This window comes from Apostichopus japonicus, chromosome 10 (genome assembly GCF_037975245.1).
Source record: "Apostichopus japonicus isolate 1M-3 chromosome 10, ASM3797524v1, whole genome shotgun sequence".
Classification (NCBI taxonomy): Eukaryota; Metazoa; Echinodermata; class Holothuroidea; order Aspidochirotida; family Stichopodidae; genus Apostichopus; species Apostichopus japonicus.
The window spans coordinates 6118041-6142237 of record NC_092570.1 but is presented as its reverse complement, the minus strand read 5'-3'; the positions used below and the strand labels follow the sequence as shown (position 1 = coordinate 6142237).

Below are 24197 nucleotides of genomic sequence, written 5' to 3'. Positions count from 1 at the left end.
AAGACTGATTAAGGAGAACAAGGCAAACATTAAAAGTTTCATCATATTTAATAAAAATACAAGATGAATAACAAAAGCAGACACGAAATAGCTGCTAATTTTAATATACAAGTGGTGTAAAAAAATTCATATCAAATATTTTTGGTAATTTTGACAAAGAGTGTAGCGTTGGTGAAAGCAAACATTGTATGTAACTTACTTGTGGAACATATTTAATCAAACATAACCAATAGCAATGAAAGTAGAACAAATTCTACAAGGAACATATGGAACTAAAACAACAACAATTTATTTATCTGAATTTCATTATCTGAATGGCCAGGATGATTTTGTTCCTTTACAGGAAGACAAAAGCAAAATTGCCATAGGCATGAACCAGGACACGTGCAAAATGTATGTACGTTAAGGCCCGGTCACACTATACCGATTTTTTATCGGAATACTATCCGATTTTCCCGGAGGAATTGAAACAGCCAGTTTTTCGTTCGGGTCTTCTAGCCACAGTGATAAAGGACCTGATTTGCTATCTGTTGAGCCATTCCGATGTGGAATAGCCCTCTCCTAACTTTTGATATTGACTCTGTTTCCTTTTATCGGATAGCTATCCGATTCTCTTACGATTTTTATCGTATTTCGATGTGACGTCACTTCAGAATGTAGTCCGTTCCAGAACCCCTCAGATTTGGAGTAGGTATTCGAATATTCCACTGCGTTCATTACATTCGCTACCACAAACCTCACTCTTCGGCCTAAAATCGGACCATATTCCGATAAAATATCGCTGTAGTGTGACCGGGCCTTTAGACAGCCAATAGCATATCACCTCTGCATGAATCAGTACATAGTATGTTGGCTTACATATCTTTTTCTGTAATGTAAGATAATGTAGTTTCCCAAGGTAATAGATATTAAGATTGCCAGTGTGTCAATTATTTTATGGTCTGACACTTAACTTAATAACATTTCTTGAACCCCCTTCTTATTTGGGGGGGGGGGGCTAAGGTAACATGCGCATAATTTTACAGTGCTGTAGTTTCCACAGAAACAAATGAATGACTTGGACAAGAGGGGGAGCTAGTGCTCTTTCTTCATCCTTTCATAGTATCTTGCTGCCTTAAAATAGCTTTACCAGAGTCTCGATACTGATATTAACAAGTTTGGAGCTGTTTACCGTCAGAAATATCGACAAGATATTTCAAGCGTTTAAGTTTCTAATTCTAAATGAGTGGTGAGCAGCTGACATGTTTTTCAAGAGCACAGGTTGTCATCACCACGTTCATTATCTAGTTAATAATATAATAGCTTAGACCTCGAATGAACTGAGACAAAATATTGGTATTTAATATCATCCAATAGTTCTCTTTTAAAAGACAAAAATATAGTGTAAAACATAAGAAATTCAAATATGCTAAAATGAAGTAAAGATCGAACGAGAGAAAATCTAAAAGTTTGTAAACATTGTAGTAATAAATGCCCAATTGTAGTATATGAATGCACAATACTTATAAAAATAAACTTCTTAGAATTAACAAATATCAATGAACGAGGCAGGTTTTTTTCGCATTTGGTTGATATAGTGACCTGCACTACAAACTGAAACAAATGAGAATTATCAAATTTCTCATTCATTAAAACTATGGCAGCAGATAGTTAACAGTGACCAATACTTGATGAAAATAGCATAAACGCATTTTAAAAATTATATTTTAAACATGAAAGGCTCATTAATGACAACAGCTGGATCCCTTGTTGGTACAAAGATCACAAAAGCAACGCAAAACTCGATTTGAAAATACCGGAATAATTTTACGGCCTCGTATGAGTTTCAGGCAAATTGTCCCAAAACATATGGTGTATGATTTCATCTTTATTACTCAGTTGTTTATATAATGCTTTAAAGAATGGTGTTTTGTAGAGTTATTAGAACTAATGAAACAATAGATACCATTTATGATTAAGCATGGTCAGAGATGAGCTGGCATCATCATTGGTCTTACAGGAAGCAAAAGTGCAGTATTTTTACCCATCTTAAAGGTGAACACCTCAAACACTGTAATAGATGTTGACACTATCTTTACAGGTGAACACCTCAAACACTGTAATAGATGTTGACACTTAGATCTTTTGGTGTTAATACCTCGAACACTGTAATAGATGTTGACACTTAGATCTTTAGGTGTTAACACCTGGAACACTAATAGATGTTGACACTATCATTAGGGTTAACACTTTGACCATATTAATAGATGTTGACACTATCTTTAGGGGTGAACACCTCAAACACTGTAATAGATGTTGACACTTAGATCTTTTGGTGTTAATACCTCGAACACTGTAATAGATGTTGACACTTAGATCTTTAGGTGTTAACACCTGGAACACTAATAGATGTTGACACTATCATTAGGGTTAACACTTTGACCATATTAATAGATGTTGACACTATCTTTATCGATGAACACCTCTAAAACTGTAATAGATGTTGACACTATCTTTAGAGGTTAACACCTTGAACACATTAATAGATGTTGACACTATCTTTAGGGGTGAACACCTCCAACACTGTAATTGATGTTGACACTATCTGTAGGGGTGAACACCTCAACCACTGTAATAGATGTTGACACTATCTTTGCAGGTAAACACCTCTAACACTGTAATAGATGTTGGCACCTCACCTGGACTCAGTGTTTTCCACTTTGTTGGACTATGAAAATAACAGCACAAACTCTCTGCCTAAAGTCACCCTTTCACCACCATCAATATTTAATAGCTAGTGTACCATTAAGACTGGGCACAACCGTGACTGCTTTTCCGATGCGTGTTTTCGTCCCATTTACCTTCCGTCACTTCATCTATCATGAAAGACCTTCCATCCTCTGTCATCAGCACCTGTGCAGCAAATAAACAAACAAGACAAGAGGGCAATTCATTTGTTGATAGGCTGGGAATCCAGTTTGTTAACATCTAGTTTAGTTTAAAGTTTAGTAGAAAACTATATTACCTACTATCACTGTTGTTTCATGCAGGCATCAAATTTGGGCCAATTTCACCTCTGACCTACATTGTCCTTGCAACCTAACCCTCAACATTAAAACAAAAAAAACTCCAGTATTTGTTTCATCATTCTGTACATATTGTGTGGCAAGCAGAAAATGGCTAAACACCAATTTTTAGGTTTTTCAACCTTTGACCTCTGATGTAGACCTATTACATCTTCAACATGCAAACACAAGGTTACATGGTCAGGCACCTACCCACCAAGTTTGAACTTGCTCGGCCTTGTGGTGTGGGAGGTGTTCGCGACACACTTTTTCGAACAATTTAGGACAAATTGATCTTTGACCTCCTTTGACGTTTGTCCTCGACCCTAAACACCAATATCTGCACTATTTTTTAACTTCATCTCATCATTCGCTGCATAACATGTGGTTTAATGCCTGTTACCTACAAGTTTGACAAGTTAAGTGTATTCTGTATGTCTACAATAGCAAGTCTCAGGGAGTAATTTATCCAGTATCGCACCATAAAATGCTAGTGTAAAGAAGTGTAGGAGTTGTCTACACACTATTGTATTCAATGAGAGAAATGCCTACGAAAATGCTACACAAAATTTGAACAAATATATTACTCCCTGATTCTTTCTAACAGAAGAAAGACAAGAAAAACAGAACATGTCCTTGATCTATATCTATTTCAGTTTACCTTTGAAGAAGACCCATCAGAAGGACCGAAATGTTGCCCTCCAAACTTTTAGACCCCCCCCAAAAAAAAACCCAAAAATATTGTACTTCATGTAAGATACAGTATATGTACTAACCTGACCACGGACAACTTTCATCTCATCCGATCTTGGAATAGATATTTTGATGAAGAACGCTTCTCCCGGTTTCCTAGCATCACCAGCTTTGCCCACCTCTTCCTTGGGGATGGGAATTACTTTAACTACCTTGGTAGATAATTCACTGTCACATGTCACATTTGAGCTCTGTTCATTGGTTGCTTGGACCTCGCCCGTCGTAGCAAACGACTCGGATTCTTCCTTGATTTCCCTGTCGCTCGTTAACATTGCCGTTGGATGGATGATGGCCAGGTCGGCGTTCGATTCAACGAGAGATTCCATGTCACTAGCGTCAGCTTTCGGTGCAGTCCTCAGTAATCTGTCACTCGGAGGAAGGGTCCCAGGCAGGGGAGTGATGGGGGTCTTCATAGCTGATGAGCCACGTGAGGAAGTTGTTTGGCTGGTCTGTCCTAAGACACAACTCGAAGATGGAGTGTTTCTTGAAGGATTCTGATAACTCTGTGACTTCTGCTTGAGAACGGAATTACCTGGTGGCGTCTTGACTGGTTTGGCCACGGTCTGGATACCCACGCTTCCGTTTCCTATGCCAGTCATCTGCGGAGTTTGTCCCCTCTGAGGGTTCGGGTCCATCATGTAAGGATTATCCCGAAGAATGCATTCTTCCAAGTCACACATGACCGGGTACGTGAGGAAACGTTGCAACACTACAGGCAAAGATTTCATATTATTGAGGTAAGTGCGCTAAAACATCAACATTTTTATTCCACTAGTGGAAAATAATCGAAAGAGATGGGTTTTTAATCAAATAAATTATTAGGAAGTGGCAAACTGATTTAAGAAGAGATTTAAGAAATTGATGAAAATTTATCGGCATAAATAGGTGAAACATGCAACCCAAAAGTTTGTATTATTGCAGATTATGCAATACTCCCTTCCAGGGTGCAATATATGGGGTCAGATCCAGGGGTAGAATTGATTGACAGCAATATGTTGTCCTTGGTGCACTACTTGCTGTAATGCCCATAAAAATCATCCTTTACAAATCTTTTGCAAAATGCCTTGGTAAACCTCTTGAAAGCTAATTTTTTGTTTTTTTGTTTTGTGGAGCTGTTTCATTTCAATGAAATATGCCAGAGCCCGCAATTTCTAACTTGCCCTAAAAAACAATTGTTTTGCCCCTCTGATCCTTAATTCAAGCCCTGGTCAATCAATACTACTGTATCACTACTACTTGCTGTAATGCCCTTAACAATCATGTTACCAATGGCAACAATTGCCTTGCCCTTTGATACCGTTCTGAAAACTGAAAATTTCTAACTCGCCATAAAAAAGAAAAGTTTTTGCCCCCCTCTTGATCCTTAAGTAGTCAATCCCTGGTGAGATCACTACTACTACTACTACTATGTAATTTGGCCAGTGGCGGAGCTAGGGGTATTGGTCAGGGGGGGGGCGAGATGGTCTGTAGGGGCGCTTTCCACACTATCTAAGCGGAGCGCCACCACTGGTTGGCACGGAGCGTACAGACATTTTTTGAGTAAAGATACTCCCTAGATCGCCGGAAATGACCCTTTCTGGGCCTTGCTAATTTGCAGATAAAAGAAGAATAAATAGCTAGAAGAGCATTTTGTCAGAAAATTACACCAACAAAATGTGACAAATGTCCATAGGTAGATGAGAGTGCCATAAAAAAGTCAATAATAGCGAATAAGTAAAAAGTGGTAAAAAGCTAAAAAGAGCTCAAGCGTCCATTTGAGTCCATCAGGGGGGCCTCCACCCCCCCCCCTGACTGCATGGACCCTCCGCCACTGAATTTGGCTGTTACTAATAAAATTACCCTGAGAGTCTTGGCCGATTACTTTATGCCAGAGAGATGTCTCCTGTTGTTGGAAGCACTGTATGTCCATGATATAGAGCAGGTACTCTTGGTAAAGCAAATTCAATAGATGGAAGGAACCTGAAGGAAGAAAAAAAGGCAGTCATTTTATAAATCAACAGTCAATGACAGACAGTATACATGCATTTGTAGACTATGAGAACAAAGCCTCCACTCTACTTGATATCTGAATGTTTTTACCAAGAAAAAAAAATCTCTCCAACAGTTTTGAGATAAAATTAGATATTAAGGATTTAATTCATATACCAGGAAAAGAACAAAACTGACACTTGGAAAGATGCAGGCCCCAGACTGACCTAAAGTCCCTCATCAAACACCCCCCCCTTCCCTCACACACACAAAAGCTGAATATAAATTGAAGTCAATACAGTTATTTAACATCCTGTCGTAAATTCTAGCACATCACCAGTTATCTATCAAACTCCATGCTGTCCCTTCCCCCACCTACACTGTTCACACCCAATGTTCCCTTTCCTAAAATGTGGTTTGGAAATAACAAGAATTTGAATCTAATTATACTACAGGGCACTGCACAAGATATGACAGGTGTGTTTGACCTTAAAAGTGAAGCATAGAAAAGGCTAAGCAATATCTTCTATTAGGCTCATGCCTTCAGTCAATGAACTCTACTAGACCTAGAGCTGTTGGCTCCTGTATGTTACTATCGACTTAAAGAACGAGCCAAAAAAACACTCAAAGAGGGTTATATAACAGGTTGACCAAGCAGAAGACAAATAAACAATTAAAGATTGTTATATCTTGTTTGTGCCCTTTGGAATAATTCCAATTTTTATGGCAAGTACAAATTGTCTAAAATTTTAAAATTACAACACAAGCTTGTGTCTCCTCATACTGTTCTTACTTGTTACATTTTCTTGTTTTTTGTCTTTTTTTCACTACTGAAGGAAATTACAAAATTAAACCACAAGTCAAGGCTTTGGCTTGCTTGTAATCTGAGGAATGAATTTAGAAGGTTGTTTGAATGTACACAGTATCACCACTGCCAGTAGCAGTGGTGTAAGATATTAAACCTGCATTTAATCTCCAACCCCCCCCCCTCCTCCATCCCCACCTGTACAGAAATAATTACTGTAAAGAATGGAAAAGCAGATGATACCAGGCTACAGTAGTTTTATGCATATCTCAGGGTGCACGCTGTAGGAGGCCTTCTTCATAAAATAAAAGCTGGCATCTCAAAGAGAAGACAAATTAATTACAAATACAAAAACCAAAGAAAACACAAGATACCACAGCAGGACAGAGATGAAGTTTAAAGATCATGGTACCACATGAAAGCATTGTACATACACCAGATGAAATAGTACTACTATGAGATGCATTATTAAAACAAGTTACCACAGCAGGGCGCAGATGAAGTTTAAACTAACATGGTACCATATGAAAGCATTGTACATACAGCAGGTGAAATAGTATAGTCAGTATTGCGAAGTTCGGCATACTGCGAAAGTTCGGACACCCTAAGAAATACACAATTTCACCATGAAAATCTACAGGAAGAGTCAAATTTCACCAAAAAGTACGAAGCTACAGTTATTTTCTCTCCAAAATGACCCGTGTGCAAGAAATTACTTACATATTTGTCAATAAAATGACGAAGATCTATGAAGTCTGTTATAATTACTGAAAGAGCAACTGCGCCACCAATTTTATCACCAGCGCCACACTGTGGGTTGCGTGTCCGAACTTCGCAATACTCTAGCAAAGAAATACCAGTTCCACAATCACGAAGAATCTTCTTGGAAAACAACGTGAAAACAGTTTGCAGGAAAGAAAGTTTGGCCGTGTATCGTACTATAACAAAATTCTCCCACCATATGAAGTATATTTTCAAATGATTTATACCAGAAGATTTAGTTTTGGGGTGTTTTAAGTCTTAAGTGTCCGAACTTCGAAGTCACCATGCTACTACTATGAGATGCAGTATTAAACTAAATGGTTAAAACTGAAGAGAGCTGGTAGGGAATGAAACCATATTAGTGTTATATGGATAGCTTGAATTTGACACCAACAAAGGCTGCGTACGTAGGATGGATGTAATATATGTGCCGTGCAGCCTCACACGCAGGTACTGTTGGTCCGATCTCCCAACATCAGCCGGGGGGGTGGGGTGGAGGGGAAGGGGGTAATATGACATCGGTAACTATACAGATACAGAGAGATGTAGATACAGCGTTAGGGAGAAACGGCGACACAAATGAAATGAAATGGAGATATAGACACAGTGGGATGAATTACCAAAGCCCCCCCCCTACAACTTGAGTGAGAAGTTTTAATTTGAAGTGGATAACATGAGTAAAGAGGTTAGAAGGGTTAATGACTGGCTATTGGTTAGCGTTTTTAAAAAGACATGACTTCACTAGCCTGAAGAGGTGAGTATTTTATTTTTTGAAATTCACCTTTTACACAGAGATGCAGAGCAAGCATGCTGGGGAAAAAAACAAATTACAAACCAGAACTTATCCACAGCTGTCTGTGAAATGAAACAACAGGATCATAAATAAATCAATTTTTTTTTTATGACAATACACGAAATAAATTTGATAGAAATCACTTTAAATATGAGGGTAATGATGATTGATTATATAGTAGCAATGAAAAGAATGGAGCCTTGAAATATGCTCGCACTTATTTTGTAACTCTAGCATTTCTGTTTATGTGGTTTATTTTCCTATCATTTGACAAACGAATGAATAATCCTGTTGCACACTGAAGCCACATTGTAAGTTTTTGTCAATGATGAAATAATTGTGAATGATTATTGCTAATAAGAACCAACAAGGTTATCATATTTGAAGGGTATAAACCTCCGAGACATGAAATAACAATTTCAAACTGCAGTTTTAGTAGATGTCTCTGATGATGTGTCAATACATCAGCATACAATATTTTCCTGAATTGTTTTATTAATGTTTTATTTTTAACACACACCGCAACACATTATAAAAGTCTCCATTGGGTTGATTAAAGGAATTTTTTATTGAAAAATAAGATCCAGTCCATTCAGTTGTATCTGTTGTCTTTGTATGGTCCTAAGCCTTGCCCTGTGATGAACATTAGTCCCCATGATAGAGTGCTTGAAATGTTGGCCAGTCCTGACAGAAAATTCAAATCTAACACTGACTTTTGTCCAGATGTGAAGTCAGTGTGGCAAATTGTTCAGAATCTATCCAATCTCACTCTAAGCTAGGCCTTGATACAATACACAGGAATGATTACAGACTTCACGTTCGGCTGTGATTTCAGAAATGTTAACATTCCTCGCTACAGTGTAGCTTGCTAATGATAGCGTCCCTGGCAGCCCCCGAATCGAAGTACCGCCATTATGTCCACTGTTCAAAATATATTGAATTAAGATGGCGCGAGGTTAAAAAATTCACCCGAATAATAGGATGAAAAATCCTCAAACTAGGAATTTGGTGATGAAACAACTATGGAGTTTTTCTAATATACCTAACAGACTGCCACTAACAAATTCCTTTACAAGAATGTTCAACTCTATTTAATTAAAGAACTATAGAAAAAGAATTACAAACAATATTTTAGAAGGATGAGGAGAGGGATGTTGTTTGTGTATGTGAAGTGGAGTGGAGTGAGGGGGAGGGGAAGGTCACAAAGGACTTACCAAAGCTAGCGGCACTCCTCAGAGTCTGGTCTCGTACAATCAGATGTGATAAGTAGCTCCATTGCAGAATAAGGGACTTCAATGCTTCAATCTTTTCACTCTCTTTTTCAATCTAACGAAAAGAAATAGTTTCTTCTTAAGAATGAGCAATGAAAGCGATAAAATTTTCGGACTAAAAGGACATCCAACTTATCTGCAAACTCCCAACCCTCCCCTTATCCAACCCAAAAATTTAGCAAGGTAAATTTCTTAAGAGCATTTTCAAAAGTAATTTCTAAAGGTTCTAATCACCTTAAATTCCTACGTGAACCTTCAATGATGGTCAGATAAGACCAACAATAATTCTCAGGGAAGAGATAATTGATAGTAACAGAAAACAAGGCTGCAAACATATCCATGACTGACCCACTTTAACGAAGATTTTGCATCGGTTCAGAACATGATGTAACTTTGGTTCTTTGCTGCCAGTGTTGACCAGCCTTCCAATAAATACATTGTCGGCTAAATCGGCTGAAACTAATCCATAAAGTTTCTCAACGTGATTTTGTCACTTTTATATACTTGTGTTTTTATCTAAACGTTTACTTTTGTACAACTCTATTTTACCTGCTTATCCTTTGTTTTGTTTTTTATAGGTTTTGGTCTGTTATATAGTCTTCTCGTGTTTTTAGATTTTTGTGTTCCTATTTTACATACTGTTTAACTTGCGTTTATGTGTTTTCTAGACTTTTTATTCCTTTGATTTCTCTGTCTTTTTTTATTTGTTTTAGGTTTTGTAAAGCGCCTAGAGGCCTTTTGGTAGTTGGCGCTATATTAAGAACTTTATTATTATTATTATTATATAAACAAACAGAATCAGCCAAATTATAAACCATGACATCATCACTGAACCTCACTATTTGTTTTATTGATATAACTGAATAGACAACTAAAAAATCCAATTCAGCGGTTAAGGGAATTACTTGTCTTATTTTTCCAAGCTACTAAAGAATAATAATGATAATGATATTTTTAAATTTATTTTTTCACGTTCCTATTTAATTTTGGGGGCACACGTCATAATCTGCTGACCGTTGATTTAAACAGCGATGTACGTAGAACTTACTTGATCCACTTTCTCTTTGACCAGCATTTCCAACCAATGAATATGGTCCTCCACTGTGTGTCCATCTTCTAAAAGCTTTGCATAGCTCTCCAATTCTAATAAAAAACAATAACAAAAATTTAAAAAAAAAATGTTTTATAAATAATAATAATAAAGAAGTTTAAACCCCTGATCAATCTCGCGAGAGGTCCTGTGTGGTATACTAGGTTTGTTATCAAAGAATAGATGACATGTTTGTTTTTTTTTGTTTAAGAGGAGTCTTGTGACCCCATATACAGGGCATGAGAACTGTTTGCAATATATTCACGAATTTGTAATCAGGAAAAAAAATTCTCTTTAAGCAATAAAATTATGACACCATTGATTATTGAGATGTATCATAATTTTCATGTCCACCTAACCCAAAGCAGGGGTGGCGATTTGTTTCAAATATTGGGGAGACCTTTGCTTGGGTGCAGGCGCGTAGCAACTTTCATCCCTCCAAAAAAAAGCCACACAAAAATATCTTTGCCACCAAATATTGGGGGGGATATTAGAAACTATATCCCCCACCTAAAGTATTGGAGGGACATGTCCCCCCATCCCCCCCATGACCCAAAGTACCTTGTAAATAATAACTTAAACATTTGTGTTAAAATATGATCAAAACAATGTGAAAAATTCTTATACCTCTGAAGACACCAAGATTGAAAATTTGTTTAAAATTTGAAAGTAGATGCAATGGATTACAGGATCAGAGTAAGAAAGGTAAGACTGCAAAAGTGAGGAAGCTCATTTTCAGAGACTAAATTTTATTCTCCTAATTATAAATCTACATGGTCATTATAGGTGGGAAATGGATCGCGCACTGGAAATGGCCCAATGCATCAGCGATAAGGTGAGCAGGAAGTATTGACCGGTGGTGAACGCTTCTACAGGACTTTACAGATGACATTATTTTGTGTTTTGGGGTACGAATGATACTTTTTTTCCCATCTCTTTTATTGACTCATTTGACATTTATACAAATAGACATGATAATTTTGTGGGTTCTTTAGTATTACAATACAACTCAATCATTGCCTAACAATTTATTATTTTCCTATCTTTAGTTTTAATGATACATAACAATATCAATTACATACAGTGCAACTGCAGAGACAAAACGTACAATGATACTATTCAAATATAACGATTGCAACTTGCACAATGTTGAGAGGCAAAACATTACGAAGAAGAAATACTAAACAGGAAAGCAAACAAGCAATGGGACCCTATAAAAAGAGCGCTAACTGCAAATGGAATGAATTTGTGTTTTGGGGGTACGAATGATACTGTCTTACTGTTGATAATGAAGTCCTTCTGCATGCCCCAATCATCACAAGAGCTCCAAGCCACTTGAGCGCAGACTGGGTCGTGCTCTGTCCTCTTCTCCCAGTCGTCCCGCATCTGTTGCAAAGAGCCCTCAGTACTGAGGATGCATCTCGATGCCTGAGCCAGGTGGGCTAGAGTCGTCTTACGGTGTAGCATCTGGACAAACTGCTTCGCGACTGATATGGACGGAGAGAGAGATCGAGGGAGTGTTTGGTATTTAAGTTACCATGTACTCCATTATCAGCTCTACTTGAGCTGGTTAAGAAAGATATATCATTAAATTGATGAGAAATGAACATCTTTCTCATCAGTATACAGTGGAATACAAATTGAAAGGAATTGAAAACTTTTGATTTGTAACTAGTTTAAAGTGGTCACCCTCGACGGCATAAATCTACCATAGTCCCTTTTACGCAGTCAGTTTTACTATCTCCAATGCTATCTTAACAACCAACGTATTCCGAACCATATAAAAAAATTAGAAATAGGAAAAGAAAAACCTCACTTCTTAAAAAATGTTAAATACTATTTGGCTCTCCATAATTCCATGATGTCAAATATTCATTCATCAGTGAAATTATGTAATTTTGTCCAACTAACAACCTCCTATATACTTGTTTCACAAAAGCTCTAATGACATGAAGAATGAACAAATGTAACGAAGAAGACGGCATATCACACCTTAAGTGTAAAAATTTATTACTTTTCACGAGAATATTATATTTTGTTACAAGAATATTATATTTTGTTACGAGAATATTATATTTTGTTGTTACTTGCTCTACGCTATTGCGAAGGTTGTTTCGAATCGGTCCGTATGAGAAGATGCACGCTTACCGATAAAATAAAAGTGACACGGTCGATATAACTTCTTATTGAAAACGACCAAATAAAAACAATTTTATATGTGTCATGCTGGTAATTATTGGTTTCTCACCTGACAGTTTGACATCAATGATACGTTGGGGAAGTCCCCTCAAGGCTTTTTCTACTTGTTCCTCGTAACAGCAGGCAAAGTTTCGAATGACTCTCAACAAGCTTTAAAAATAAAGGAAAATTATCGTTTGTAAAATATTTTGTTAATCCAAAGAAATTTATCAACTGTTTAAACATTTCTGGACAGTGATTCATTTTCAGTTTAATATATTGTGGAAGAAAATAACATCTGCTGGGATATTTATTTAAAGCATTTCCCCTTTTCTCTTTTCGCAAGATAATGAGACAAAATTCTGTTCAGCAAATTACCGAAACAGATCTGGAAAATTTTGCTTTATGTATTGGAAAGTGTTTCCTCAATATATATATTTAGCAGTACATCCTTTTGAGACAAAATCGGTCAAAGCAATTCTTAGACTGCCATTCAGTCGATTGCCATGAACATGTACTTTACTACACTGATACCATACACAGAGCTACACAGTCAATAATCTTTCACTAACATTGTAACCAAACATGGTTTTAGAAAATGTAATAAAAACGTCGTTGATCGGCAAGAGTGGTGGAGGTATAAACAAGCAGCTTTCAAACATTTATATATACATTTTTTAACTCTAAAGGTTGCCAAAAAAACTTGCTTGGATGGGAGAGGCTGAACCGCACCAGGGATGAGTACCGCCACGACCGTGTGATAAAGGTGTGTATCGCATACTGCGATTGTATCAGTCAGGCAGACGTGGCCCAACATGCTACGAAACGACTCGTTCAGATGTTGCCAAAAATGCTCTATCAAGAATCCAACCTATAGAGAAGGACAGAAATAAATGTAAGTAAGCAGCTATTTACTCGTTCTTGGGAGAATTATATACAGTGGTAATAGATACCTTTAATTAAGTCTTTTAAATGCCCAGACTCAGTTACTGTATGTAAGATATAATGGCTGTTGTTTAAAGTAAATTTATGCTGACAGGGAGAAGTCACCAAAATATAGTTATTTGCTCTGTCGATAAATGATTCAAACATTAGAAGAAACAAACAACGAAATTTACAGCTCCGATGGTCATGATGACATCCCTTCACTCTGTTGTTGCCAGATGCAAAAATTAACAAACTATCACCAAATTTGAAGAAAACTTCATAAATGTCTTTGCCATTTAAAATGCTATCAGGATGTGATCATGGCTCTGAAATCATGCAGAATAAATTCCTGTAAGTTTGTTAACAAAGTCAACCTTGGCCTTCATCACAAAGTCCCTCTAAAGCTATGAGAAACCCAGGACCAGACAGGTTTCTGACTTTAGATAAGGGTCAACTTGCTAGATTGTTGCTAAGAAGGCTAACTTGAAAAAGCAATAAAGTCACATGTATCGAAATTTGACTGGCTGCATTTGCAAATAGGGCAAAGGCTTAAAGGGTGTGCAGACTCGCGCAAAGAGAAACGTCTAATGCGGGTAATCTGACCTAGTTTCGAATGAGTTGTAACATAACTGTTAAACACCACCATGGATCCCAGAAAATACGCACACAGCTTAATTGCTACCTTCGGTAATGAGACACTAGTGTACAGTCAACTTTACAGCGATGGACATCTCAGGTCCAGCTGAAGATAACAAGGTATCACGTTTCAGTACTGTCTGCATTTTGTAGCGACAAGCAAAAAACTTCCCTTGCAAGCAACGGAAAGTTAACTTTTTCAGAGCGCGGCACGCGGTTTGGGGAGAGTCTGCAATGCTTTTAAATTATTAAAACTTACATCACTCAGCCCTCCACGCAGAACCGTCTCCAGTACTTGTATGCAGTGTGACCGATATGAGGTTATCAGGTAGTTCACCTGAGAACCAGATATTTAAAAAAAAAAATAATAATTGTTTATAATTCTAGAAAATAAATTGTATTTCTATTGTCAAACATAGAGTTTTTAGAGATATTTCCAAAGATTTAAAAAAAAAAATTTAAACAAAATATGGGTATTAGCAGGTGGCTTCCATTTTTACTTCTCCTTTGTTTTCATAGCAAATATGTAAAACATTTGCAAGTGACATCAACAAAGGTTCGTCAGGAAATATATGAAAAAAATGACTTAAATATTGGTTCTATGATATTGAAAAAGCTGTCTTTTGTTTGTATTTCTACCAAACAATTTTTGCTAATAAAGTCAACATTTGATCTGTTCCAAGTAACACATTATAGACTACATAAAGTCAAATAAGAACTAAATGACTGGTAGTGTTTTAAATTATGAAATATAATGCTCAACTTTTCCAGCCTGGTTCAAACCAAACATGGAAAACAAACAGCACATTCTTTCCAACTTATCAGTAACAAGTTCTAAAAGAGACATGATTAGGTTTTTAATTAGCCTTACAAGTTAAAGACCATAGCCAATGGTGTAACCCTGATTCTTATCCACAAATCATGCCAGCCTTGTTTGCCCTATGCTATATATATCTGTACCTCGTGCTGATACTTCCTGTTTGAGTTCTAAGTGAAAGATATTCTGAACATGTGTTGCAAAATATTAATGCAATAATCTAATCAATATTTTTAATGCTAAAGTATATTTTTATACTTTGGGTAGACATTTTTGACATGAACAAAAAAAAAAAAAAAAAATTACAGTGTGACTTGTGAAATGCTTAGATACAATCTCGCGAGTTTGACTACTACATAAGGTCAGAGTATGTTGGCGCTAATACACTTAATTTGTATGTGAACTGCTTCTGCTTACCACAGAATTGGTTAAAAAGTCAGCGATTGGACAGTATATATATGTATGTATTCACTTTCAGAAACACCAACAGTCAGATAATATCAGAAAGAAGTGCATGGGGATATATCTGCCCACATTAATCAAACCATCACCCTTCCGCCCCCCCCCGCCCCATATTTTAACTTTAGTACATGAAAGTGATAGAGCTCAATTCCAAGTACATCAGTTGTAAGCATACACATTTTATCTGCCCCCCCTCCACTCTACCCCTCTATCCCTCTTCACTCTCCCTCAACATTCAATTTTAATAGAAATAAAACACAGAACATAATTCAAGGTATACTTACCCACAATATCAACCACTGCTTGACAGACACATGGTATGTATATATCACTATATCATACATTTCCACACACATCAGCTGTATCAAGCAGGTACATAGTTTATCTCCCTTCTACCAACCTTAATTCACACTCACTCGGCATTCAACTTTAATAGAAATAAAAATGCACTGAACATAATTCAATAATATACTTACCCGCAATATCAACCAATGCTTGACAGACACATGATAGCATTTAAAATTATGTATCACTGAAGCACAGATCAAAGAATGGACTTTTTTGAATACATGTAAGACATACTACATACCTGACCGACTGAGACTTGAGACGTATCCTTGAGATCTGAAGCATCTGGAAATTCTGGCAACAAAGTGCTACTGGCCCATATCAGAGCTGAACCTATTTGCGGTGGATATTGTAAAACCCCCGCTAATTGCTTTAATATGAATGAAATATCAACAAACATATGTAATGAAATTTATTTGTTAAGGAAATAAGCTGTTAATTGTCAATCCCTGGTTAATACTGCCACCAAAGTATTCCAATTCTATCCTTTACACAGGAAAAACAAAACTCAATTCTTCAGTATTATTTTGTGTTGTGCACACTGTCTATAAAAGTAGAAACAGGCAAGTAGAAATAAGAATGAACTGGTTAATAGAAAAAAACTATAATTATACAACCTCCTTGAATTATTAGCAGACTAAAACTGAATATCACTTGTGATAATTAGCTGCAACCATGCACAGTTTTCTGTATGCAAGTCCTAGAAAAAAACATGGCCTCTGGTGTATACTTGTATGGGTGTATGTATGTATGTCTTTTTAGGTACTCCTGCAAGCAGGAACTGGCGAAGAAGCCATCATTGGCTTATCAAAGCCACAAGCTGACGGAAGTCAGTCTCTTACATTCATATTTAACATCCATGATTATGAATTGTCAACAACTCTGTGACTGGACGACATACATTAATCTTGGAGTGACTCCAACTCGGGGCCTAATGATTGAAAGGCACCAGCGTTAACCACTGAGCTAACACTCCTATAACACTCCTACTTGAAGCTAAACATCTTTCAACAATGAAAACAAAATGAAAGGTATTATAATTTTTGCACACCTGCATGGACTTATCACAATTCATTTTTCTAAACAGTACATAAACATGAAAGTCACCTAAGTTGCTCTGCAAAGAGCACATTGTGTAAAATTAATACATATTATGCTAAACTACAACAAGAGATTGTTGCAGAGTAGTATAAACCAATTGAACCATCTGAAAGTATCTATTGACTTCTTGGAAATAAATCCAGTCTATAATAGAGTTTAACATACTGTAGGTGGTATTAATAGCCCTATATGTAACTATCACTGCCTTACATTCATGTTAAATGTGAGAGAAAAAACATACACATGGACAGCTGGTTTAAAACTAAATCTCTCACTTAAATACTTTTCAGTTAAAAAATTGAATAATCCAGTTGAAAAGGCCACTGTTGGGTTCAATACAACAAGTTTGAAAAAAAAAATTGTGAAGTCAAATTCTCCCTATCTGTGCACAAGGTCTTTCACAAAAACTACCTTCAAGGCTGTAGTCAAATAATATCACTGGCTATATACTTTTATTAGTGTATATAGGCCTTGAGAATAAGGACAAATATAGCATAGACAACCATCATTTTCTGCAATCCTACACTGAGCTGTAAGACAGGTGTTCCTGATGGTATACTTAAAGTATATGCACACTATATCATAAAATTCTATATGAAACACGAGATGTAACTGATACTTCCAAATGTGGGGCAGGCAACAAATCTGATGCCTCAGAGTGAGTTTCCTGGGGATAAGGAGGGGGGGGGGTGAGTATTAAAGTTGATGAAGAAAAACAAGAAAAAAAAACAAGGGCATGATATCACTTGGCTGCTTCCTGTGTGGTCAGTGAGACATTAGATCACAATGGGTACTACCAGCTTTTAAACGTTTTATCAACTTTCATTATACAGCATGGTCGATAAAAGTGAGTCTCTTGCCTCTCTGATCTATGCATGATTATTTCCTCTATTTTCTGTCTTCACTAGAAACTAAATTGATGGGATGTTACATTATTATTTGTTAACATCTTGTCTATCACTTTTGACATGTTCATGGTTGACATTTTCAGGGATGAGACTGAGCCGGGGAAAAAAAATCTGAAATTTATCGATAGCCGTCCTGGGGGAGGGGTTTAAGGGGAGGGGGTGTCCCCCTCCCCTTTAGAAATTTTTTGTCAGGTAAGGAGGGCTTAGATGCAAAATGGTGGACTCTAGATGGAATGTATCACATCACGTAACTCGCCAAAAAAGTGTGGAATTTCTGCTTGTATAATTTATCCATTAGCTTTTTTGAACCAAAACAAGGCTTTTTTGCTTGCTTTGTGCTACTTGATTCCACCACTGGTCAAATTCGGTGTTCCTTCCCTTCACAGTCCAGCATGTTCGGCAAAAAAAAAAAAAAAAAAAAAAAAAAAAAAAAAAAAAAAATTAAATCAAAAAAAAAATAAAATATAATAAAAAACGCGAATTACGAGAAAAAAAATCGGAAATCCGCGTTTTTGCAATTCATATACAATTTGGCTTTGTGATACCAGAACACCCCCCCCCCCCCAAAAAAAAGATCCCTGATATGAAATAATTCTGCAGTCTTCATGTCGATAACTAGAAATTACTCATTTTGAAGTGAGCCGGCATTTGAAAGACAATGGTGCACTTTTCTGAAGATTACCAAGTAACCATGCTTAAAGTTAACACCCTCAACCATTTCAAGCATATATGCACAAACAATTATCTAGGGAATTCAAAGAAATATCGCACGCTTCAGAATTATAGCTCACTTGCTGCTTGAATGCCTCTCTATTCTGTACGCTCCTCATCAGCGGCGAAGGCCTCTCCGTTGTGCCGGAACTAAGAGGTCCGCCAATCTGTTTGGCATCAGAAGTTCCAAAAATGTCTACTGAAGCAGTTCTTACTTTGACTCCATAATAGTGGTACTTGGATTGACCTCGGGATCCCAGGCGCCGGGTCGTCAACTGCGGAAAGGCGTGTCGTATCACCTAGAGATTTAAGATTACAATGTGCGATGCTGTTATAAGTTACAGATGTGTACAGCCTACACTTCAGATCAGACAAATTCCACTCATGAAACTGTTTTAACTGATTAGCACTCCATCATGCCTTCCCCTTTCCGTTCCCAAAACACTACCAGCGTGTGGTGAGTTTTTGAAATGTTTCGGGACAGGTTTAACATCTATCATCCATGCCCAGTGCCAAAGTGATTTGCTATGTGAATCCTCATTAAAGAAAATTTCACACCTTTTCCCCCCTCCCCATTCCTTTGTAGAGTCAAAGGTTACTTTAATATCAGAAATAATAACAGTACTCTGGACATTTAAGCCTAGAGAGTATTTGACATCAAAACTAATCCCCCCGAAAAAAACTACAAGAAAATATGTTTCTTTCAGACAGGGGCGGCGATCTGTTTCAAATATTGGGGGGGACATTTGCTTGGAAGCCGGCTAATTACTATCAAAGCGGAGCGCCACCATTGGTTGGCGCGCAGCGTACAAGAAAATTTCTGGTTTTGATAGCCCCCCAGATCACCGGAAATGGCACTTCTCGGGCTTGAAAATGACCAACCAGATGTACACTTTTGCCTGAGAACCAAGTTTTCCTAATAGTTTTTTTTTCATTCATAACCTTTTTCCAAGATTATCACCAGCCACACATCATGTTCGACCTCATCGCATCTCCTGTGGATCATTGCTTTTGTAGGTAATTCTACGTAACGCCCCACAATACCCGTCAGCCCCACTTTGCAAGGTCATAAGCCCATTATTTGTCCAGAATTTGAATAATAAATTCACTTCAAAACATACCCATAATGTTGCACAAAATTTCATCCATGGACCACCAATATAGAAAAAAAAACCTCAACCCCTAACAGAACGGTCTAATTTGCACGAGTAGAGGGAAGTATGATGAAGAATGTTGGTCAAGGAATTTTCGAAAATTCAGACACAGTTAAATTATTGGTGTACAAATATTAAAACCTCTTATAACGGCTACTATAAAACTTCGATATCATAGAAAATACCAAACAAATATGCTCGAGGGGAGGGCGGTCTCCACCCTTCACCCCCCTCCTCCCCTGGCTACGCACCTGTGGTTAGAAATCTTGTAGGAAACAGGCCAAATGGAAACCCAGTGAACCCATATCGATGTGCATCATATATATGATTGTACGTACTCATACACAAGATGCAAACCAAATTTCATTACGGATGCGGTCCGTCTAGCTATTCATTTCGAAAAAAAAAGTACTACTTTCGGTCATATATAGTAACAAATTGTGACAGGGTTAGACAGGCGCCTTGCGAGGAATTTGCCAAGGGAGGGGCAAAGCTTGTACCCAGACTTTCTAAGCGTAGCGCCACCATAAGTTGGCGCCAAGCGCAAAAGAAAATTTTGGCCGAAAATGTCTCCCAGATCGCTGGAAATGGCACTTCTCAGGCCTTGTAAGTTGCATCTTAGCATTTTCTATTTTGAAATTACTAGCGATATCATAAAAAAAATACAAAACATATGCTTAAAAAAAACTATGCCACCAAATATTGGGGGGGATATTAGATACTATATCCCCCCCACCTAAAATATTGGGGGGGACATGTCCCCCCGTCCCCCCCATGATCGCCGCCCATGCTTTCAGACATATACCTTTCCAAAGCAGGCTGTATTGACTGGAGTGAAATCTCTCTGCTGACAAAAACCAAGGTAGTGGTTGTAAATTAAACTTTTAGGCAAGGAATATCCATCACTGAGTTCATAGTTACTGCTTAGCCTATCAGAGAAGAAGAAGAAATGGGAAAAAAGAATGTCGACATTGTGCTATTGGAGATGGAAAAAATTCTTTCAAATGCAGGAAAATTAATCACAGGTGCAAGTCACTTGTGCAATTATTTGTAGTGGGGTATAAACTACAGAGTTCTCTATCTGGGAAACTAAGTTGTAAAGAACATGCTGTATATAACTGCAGTTTCTTTCCTTCACCTTTCCTCTTACCTGTGCCTCCCCCCCCCACCCTCCTCCATACCCTGCTCTCCACTGTTTATGCTATTGACAGATACTCTCAGAAATGATATTAGTACCTTCAGCACTACTAACAGCTTTGCCAATCTGCAAATACCTTATAACATTAATCAAACAAATATATAAACTTATAAACTGACACTAGAATGTCACAAAGTTTGCTTTAATAATTAGATTCACAAGCTTATAGTCTATACTTACCACTTGTGGGTATGTGAAGCCTGCTCCAGACTAGGGAATGCACAATGATCACTGGTAGTAGTCAATTTCTGTTGTGTGAACAGCAGGGAACAGGCGTCTTCCAACGGACTAGTCCCTAGGACAGTACAAATCATAAATCTGTTATTTAATCATTAACTGACCAATTGATCTTAATGTTGATGTGTGTGTGTGTATTTTTCTTAGTTTTGCTTTCTTCTATGAGGGACGCAAACCTTGCAAATGAAGGTAAATATTAAACTAGCATTTTCAAGCCAAGACATAAGTTGTACTTTTTTCTTCAAGTCTATAGACGTTAAAATTCTTAACAAGCAAAAAGGGAAAATTCCTTTCCAACGTTACATCATTTCAAATCAGTTCGTGTGACTTTATCACTTACTCTACATATCCAACTCTGCTATTGCCGTGCTTGCAAATTACAACTGCTGTGCGAGCAGATTAAAGAAATCCCCGCACAGGTTTCAGCCCTTAAAACAGAAGTTAGCAAAAGAAGCAGAAGCCTTGGGCGTTCCCATTATCGACAGAATAATTTTGATTCCAATTCGGACAACAAACTCTTCTGGTATCACCTATCATCGTGGAACATTTCCACCGCCGTCTTATATACTGAATGTGCATATGCACACAGATCTAGAAACATGCACGCACGTTTGGCTAAGAGAAAACTACCGGAAACGCCCACTCCTGCCTCTGTATCAAGGTCCTTACAGTTTCTCATCTTGAATTCGATGGCAACAGCAAGCCGGTTTTATCAGCGTGCAACTACAGACAATTCTGTATTAGATATTTCAATATTAGTCCTGAATATTTCTTATTTCAGAATATGGTAATTCGTTTATCAGTGCACATGCATGCCGTGACACTGCCTTATCCTATCATTTTTATATCTGAGGATCACAGATAACTGTTAATCCACAAATTCTTATTTGACTTAGCATTCACAATGATTTTTTTAGAATCATATGTAATAATATCATGTTCTCGTTTTCATATTTATTAGTGGAACAACATGTTACTACTATAATTATCTATGGATGAAAGGACATAAATTGTACACAATTTGGAATGGAATACTGATGCTCTTTGCCAGGCTCCCAAACTGTCGACATCATCAAATATTAGATGCCCGGTCAGAGTATTAGGGACCATAGATAACATCAAACCTAACTCAAGGATATTTCAATATAAAAGATAGATGAGTTGAATTCATACATATTCATGACCACTAAAAGTTAATACGATTAATACGATACAGCTGCATTGATGATGGCATAGCCTACTGCTTAAACATCTGTATTTTTTATACAAGAGATGTCAAATGTTATACATTATATAATTCACTGCATAACAGGGCTTCGGTTTCACGTATTACTGAAACATGTAATAAGTCTGAACAACCTTGAGTAGTTGTTGTGATGGTAGGATGAATTTGTCCAACTGATTCAAAGCTTATACCATATGGACCAGCATCATCATTGGAGGGATTAGCATCATTGGATTCCATTCCTGCGATATCCATGACTGCCTAAAGGCTAGCTGCTTAGAATGAAGAAATATTTATATATATTACTGTTAACTCTTGATTTGAATAGCTCCCATTAGTTTTTTCCTCCCCTGAAAACATTAGTTCCCCCCCCCCCTTTAAATCATAGGGGAGCAAAGTAACGTTTTTAGGGCAGGAAAGTAACATTTTTCAGGGGAGGAAACTAACGTTCAGAAGGAGAGGAAAGAGAGAAGGCACATTGGCTATAGGCTATGTGGAAAGAGTTAATTTAGGTAATGAAGCAACGGTAGTAAATGTAGTTTATGATTTAGGAGATTTTAGTGAAATAAAATAACATATATCAAGGGATTCGGAGGCTATGTGGGAAGAGATATTTCTAGTTATTGTATATTTTCCTTTGCAATACTAACACAGCTTCCTTTTGCTTATATTCTACAACGAAAATATGCCGTCAGAGCCTAGTCCTACACCAGAATAACAGTCTCCTCCCTTAAAAAAAGTATGTTCAGTTTCCATAGCAATCACGTTATTTCCCACCCTTAACGTTTCTTTTCTCCCTTAAATCATATCCAACAGCTATTCTACTGGAAGCAGGTCACTTCGCACAACAACCATTTCGCCCAACTGCCATTTCACCTAACCTTATCATTTTGCCCAACCAGCCTGGTCATTTCGCCCAACCAGGCTGGTTGGGCGAAATGGTTGTTGGGCGAAGTGACCAGAAAGCATTCTACTTACTACATCTTTTCTTTCCACAAAGCCTATGTTTGTTGGACTAGCCTCACTCAGAGTCAGACTAGGCCTATAGGCCTAGGCTAAATGCATTAACTTGCCTTAGGCTTACAGTCGAAAATTCACGAAAAGGTAGAGTATCAATCCTTATCTCTTCTGTTCCTTGCAACGGATATGACGTTCTGTCATAAACGATCGAAACTCCGCATAACTATGAATGAAAATCGCTAGCTGTACGTAGGCCTACATGAGACATGTTTCCATCTTGCCTTTCACGACTAAGGTCTATACGGTAGGCTACAAGTACAATTGTATACTAGGCTATAGCCCAGTTAATTAAGCCATTCGTAGCCTAAGTTAATTATGGATCACGTTAGGACTTGTACTAGGAGTAGGAGTAGGAGCTCCCAAAGGCTTGATGATAGCCTCGATGTGCATTTCTATTTCTCTGCTACAAGACATTATTAAGCCAATGAAATATCAGTCCAAACACAAATAAAACATTACCTATAAATGCATAGCTGGACGAAGTACCATTCTTTATCAGATGCATGTTTTATTCGAAATGTGTATCATATTTGTCCTACAGTACAAAAGACGATAACGCTTCAGATAATAAAAAAAACATAGGTGGTGACCATTTGTGAAAGTGCTGTACCGGCCAAAATGTTTCGTACGAAACAGCCGGAGGCATTCGTTTCAAAAGGGGAAACGTTTCGCCATCATTCAAAGTCACCCACTGACCCACACATAGGCGTAGGAGCCTAATTTGATTTGGGGGGGGGGGGGTCGGGGGGCTGTAACGACTATTCATTCAGGTAGGCCCTACTGGAATTT

The 24197-nt window shown here is 37.5% G+C and overlaps 1 protein-coding gene and 1 long non-coding RNA gene across 5 annotated transcripts; one reads left to right on the top strand and one right to left on the bottom strand.

Annotated features, from left to right (window-relative positions):
• The first annotated feature begins 50 nt into the window (after positions 1-50).
• On the top strand, positions 51-2439 carry LOC139975387 (uncharacterized). The gene is made up of 2 exons (XR_011795727.1): positions 51-2314; positions 2364-2439. It is a non-coding gene; the product is annotated as an uncharacterized lncRNA (long non-coding RNA).
• Positions 988-24028, bottom strand: LOC139975370 (regulatory factor X 4-like). 4 transcript variants are annotated; one of them, XM_071983274.1, is made up of 15 exons: positions 23868-24028; positions 22523-22660; positions 21107-21221; positions 20534-20657; positions 18655-18873; positions 16096-16224; positions 14487-14564; positions 13372-13535; positions 12735-12835; positions 11767-11973; positions 10445-10539; positions 9340-9451; positions 5637-5756; positions 3821-4506; positions 988-2892 (listed from the first exon to the last, which is right to left on the bottom strand). In XM_071983274.1, the coding sequence occupies exons 2-15, from the start codon at positions 22641-22643 to the stop codon at positions 2785-2787; spliced, it is 2379 nt and encodes a 792-aa protein (XP_071839375.1). In that variant the 5' UTR covers positions 22644-22660; positions 23868-24028; the 3' UTR covers positions 988-2784. The 4 variants fall into 4 exon arrangements, with proteins under 4 accessions (XP_071839375.1, XP_071839377.1, XP_071839376.1 ...); XM_071983276.1 differs by having other exon boundaries at positions 22580-22660; XM_071983275.1 differs by lacking the exon at positions 23868-24028 and adding an exon at positions 23367-23390.
• Positions 24029-24197: the final 169 nt, after the last annotated feature.